The following is a 3,695-nucleotide window of genomic DNA, read 5'->3' as shown; positions in this document are numbered from 1 at the left end:
CTCCCACGTGCCCGGCCCGACTCACTTCCCCTAGGCCGCCCCTGTCAACCTGGCCCCAGCAACCAGAGAGAGTTCTCTGGATCTGCAGTATTGCTTCCGTACCATCCAGCTGGCCTGCCTAACGAAGAGAGATGTTTCATGTGTTCATGACACATAGAGATTTTCATGGCTTGCCACACTCAGGATGTCAGGACACAGGGCTGCCGTGCCCACAATTCCAAATGCCACGCAGCCCGTCTGTCCCAGGATGCCGAGCTACCGGGCACAAGCTCCAAGGGCTTCTCGGAGGAGGTTTGGGGAGAGGAGTTGGCGTTAGGGGGAGTTGGAGATGCAGGCCCACCAGTGGCTGTGCCGCCCAGGGAGACGCCCACCGCCCTCCCATTCATTGGCCAGCATGGGAGGAAGGCGGTCGCAGCGCGGCTCCGTGCGCTCTTCCCGCGCAGTCCATTAGGGGGCGCCCGGGAGCCCCGCGCATGCGCACTGAGGGCCCGCTGACCCACTGGGTGCAATAAAGGCTGCGGCCGGGTTCGTGTGGCTCGGTTCGGGCAGCATAGGCCTTGCTCAGTGGGAGTGCGGAGGAGGGCACCGTCTTCAGGATGGAGGCTGTACAGGAGGGGGCGGCCGGGGTGGAGAGTGAGCAGGTGGCTTTGGGGGAGGAGGCAGTGCTGGTGTTGGATGACATAATGGCGGAGGTGGAGGTGGTGGCCCAGGAGGAGGGCCTCGTGGAGCCGCAGGAGGAGGCCCAGCGGGCACAGCCTGGCCCTGGGCCCATGACCCCAGAGTCTGCACTGGAGGAGCTGCTGGCCGTTCAGGTGGAGCTGGGGCCGGTTAATGCCCAAGCCAGGAAGGCCTTTTCTCGGCAGAGGGAAAAGATGGAGCGGAGGCGCAAGGCCCACCTAGACTGCAGAGGCGCGGTCATCCAGAGCGTCCCTGGCTTCTGGGCCAATGTTGTATCCTTCTCAGTGTTTCTTCTGCCTTTCTGGTGGAGAGGTGCTCTCGGGGAAGTGTAAGTAACTTATGGGCAGCTTGGCATCGATGTGACGCCACCTTTGGGGAACAAAGGTGAGTTGCCCCGGACAAATGTGGCTAGGGAAAACTGCAGCAGGCGTGGGTACTATTTTCCTGCGTGCGGCAGAGAAACCCTTGGTGATGCCGAGCAGCAGACGTTTGGGGCATGTTTTTGAAGAACAGAAGCGAGTTCAGACCAGAATAGGTTTTTGTGTGCATCAAGCTATTTTTAAGGCAGTGTGATTGCTCCCCCTTTCTAGTCCGATCTGGGACTGGGCGTCTTCGGCTATAAGCAGATTCTGCCACTCCTCAGACACCAGCAAGTCTCTGCAAATCGCACCTCCGCATGTCAGTGCAGTCAGCCTCAGAATTATACACCCTCTGTGAAGCCAAGGGGCCTTATTTTAGGGGTAGGGGGAGGCGAAAGGAGGTCATATACGTGGAAGCAGATCTGAGAAATCCCCTACCCCAGCCTCTGGGTGCTCTTAGGCCTTCTTCCCTGTTGCTCCTAGCTTCTCCTTCCACCGTATGTAAATGTAAAGGCTCTTTGACCTAAATCAGATTGCAAACCACCCCCAGATGTCAGCCCTGATCACTGACCAAGATGAAGACATGCTGAGCTACATGATCAACTTGGAGGTGAGGACAGCAAGACTGAGGCTAGAGGGTTTAGTGGGGGAGGGTAAGGGAAATAATTGGTTCCTGTGAGCAACAGTTGGCACCTCACCCAAAAAGGTATTTAAACTTTCTCCACCTTGTCCTGACAGGTGGAAGAAGTGAAGCATCCCGTTCATCTCTGCAGGATCATGTTGTTCTTTCGGAGTAACCCCTACTTCCAGAATAAAGTGATTACCAAGGAATATCTGGTGAACATCACAGGTGACAGGTGGCTCCCAGGATGGGTAGTGGAAGGAAGATGGTGGGTGGATCATTGCCAACGTGATCCAGTCCCCTTCCCACAAAACTTTCTGTCTCTGTAGAATACAGGGCTTCTCATTCCACTCCAATTCAGTGGTATCCAGATTATGAAGTTGAGGCCTATCGCCGCAGACACCACAACAGCAGCCTTAACTTCTTCAACTGGTTTTCTGACCACAACTTCGCAGGATCTAATAGGATTGCTGAGGTGGGTCCTCACTGGGAAACATCAGCAATGACCCTGGTGTGTTCCCACCTGTTTGGGTCACCAGTCTGAGCCCTGATGAGGCGTTTGCCGATTGATTCCCCTGACAGATCCTATGTAAGGACCTGTGGCGCAATCCCCTGCCGTACTACAAGAGGATGAAGCCACCTGAAGAGGGAACAGAGATTTCAGGTGAGCCGTTCAGTTGGAACTGGAGCTGTTTGATGCCCACTATGAGGGGGTTGACACACCTGCCTATTCAGGGAGCCTGGACGCTCGTTTCAGAAATGTAGAAATTGAGGCTGCTTTCCTATATGTAGAAATTCCTTGAGAGGACGAGAGAGAGTGACAGAATCCAGGACATTCATGGCATTGGGCTGAAAAAGGCAGATTAGAGACTGCACTGCAAGGCAGGTTGTAGCTGTGAGTCTTAAGCCCAGGGGAGCATAGTCCATTTCCAGAATCACTGAGAAGTGAAGCTGAAAATCATTCACTTCAATCTGTAGCCCTTGATTCCATGGCCGTCAACCCCAGCGGCAGTCATCCTACCTACTCCATGAGATTGGGCTCCCTGAATGTGCCTCCTGGTCATCCCTGTCCTAGACCGCAAAGGATTGTTTAGATTGATGGATTTCCTTGAGCTATTGCCGCATCAGATTTCTGTGTGCTTTTAGTGTACAATGCATCTTGTTAGCTGACTCCCCTCACAGAGAGTACTGGGAATGGGGCAGGTATTGCGGAGAACAGTTTGTAACCCATGGTAGGAGGAAGTTTAAGAGATCACAAATGGGGAAGGGATATCCTTTTCTCAGCGGGCCCTGCAATTAAAACATTTCAAAGTATGGCTGAGAGAAATGCGTTTTGACATGCGTTTGTGTTTCTCTAGGGGACTCCCAGATGTTGAGTTGACTGTGAGGGAGCATCGGACCTTACTTAAAACAGCAGAACTCCTAAAAAGTTACTACCGTATGCAGGATGTCAGTACTCAGCATGGTCTTATGCCCAGGAAGTAAAGGAAAAACCGACCCAGTCACAAAAAAATCAGACAGGAAAAGGGGGTAAACTTGGATTGTATGGAATGCCAAATAAATATTCTCAAGAATGTTTGACTGTGTGTGTGTGTGTTTGTTTCTGTGTGTGTGTGTACGTTTATCCCCTGGATTTGGGTGTCATATTGAATTGATCAATCAATATGCTTTATTTTCTTCATGGAACTGACCCGTCTGTGTTGGAGCTGGGCCTCTAAAATTGTGGAGTGAATGGGTGTGGAATGTGTTGGGATTCTTCCTACAGGACAGAGTTGGGGAGGTCAAAGCAAAAGACAGCTTAGTTGGAAACTTACTTTGTCCTATGGAAGCAGAAGTAGTTCAAGGAAAGGGGTTAAGGTTTCCACAGCCCAGTTTGCTGGGACCTCTAAAATCCTTCATTTTGGGTATCATCATACACAATAGATAAGCACAGGATGATGGAAATCTTGAAGTTCCCTTTCTTGTTGAATTCACGTTCTTTTAAAGGTGAATGCATAATCCTTTTCTGGGACAATCAGCCCCTCAGAACTTCTCAC

The 3,695-nt window shown here is 51.9% G+C and overlaps 1 protein-coding gene across 2 annotated transcripts; it reads left to right on the top strand.

The window, feature by feature from the left end:
- Positions 1–476: 476 nt before the first annotated feature.
- On the top strand, positions 477–3,237 carry LOC129053420 (testis-specific Y-encoded protein 3). 2 transcript variants are annotated; one of them, XM_054545459.2, is made up of 6 exons: positions 477–950; positions 1,570–1,647; positions 1,776–1,887; positions 1,989–2,134; positions 2,242–2,323; positions 3,018–3,237. In XM_054545459.2, the coding sequence occupies exons 1-6, from the start codon at positions 597–599 to the stop codon at positions 3,038–3,040; spliced, it is 795 nt and encodes a 264-aa protein (XP_054401434.1). In that variant the 5' UTR covers positions 477–596; the 3' UTR covers positions 3,041–3,237. The 2 variants fall into 2 exon arrangements, with proteins under 2 accessions (XP_054401434.1, XP_063577563.1); XM_063721493.1 differs by lacking the exon at positions 3,018–3,237 and having other exon boundaries at positions 2,242–2,503.
- Positions 3,238–3,695: the final 458 nt, after the last annotated feature.

Source organism: Pongo abelii, chromosome Y (assembly GCF_028885655.2).
Source record: "Pongo abelii isolate AG06213 chromosome Y, NHGRI_mPonAbe1-v2.0_pri, whole genome shotgun sequence".
In the NCBI taxonomy this organism is placed as follows: Eukaryota; Metazoa; Chordata; class Mammalia; order Primates; family Hominidae; genus Pongo; species Pongo abelii.
Note: the sequence above shows the minus strand (reverse complement) of the source record. Positions and strands in the feature narration are given on the sequence as shown.

Bases quoted from the DNA above. Each gene is read 5' to 3' on its own strand.
- LOC129053420 (XM_063721493.1), top strand. From the start codon at position 597: ATGGAGGCTGTACAGGAGGGGGCGGCCGGGGTGGAGAGTGAGCAGGTG. The intron at 1,648-1,775 runs GTGAGGACAGCA...TTGTCCTGACAG, and splicing joins GCTACATGATCAACTTGGAG to GTGGAAGAAGTGAAGCATCC. The intron at 2,135-2,241 runs GTGGGTCCTCAC...TTCCCCTGACAG, and splicing joins GATCTAATAGGATTGCTGAG to ATCCTATGTAAGGACCTGTG.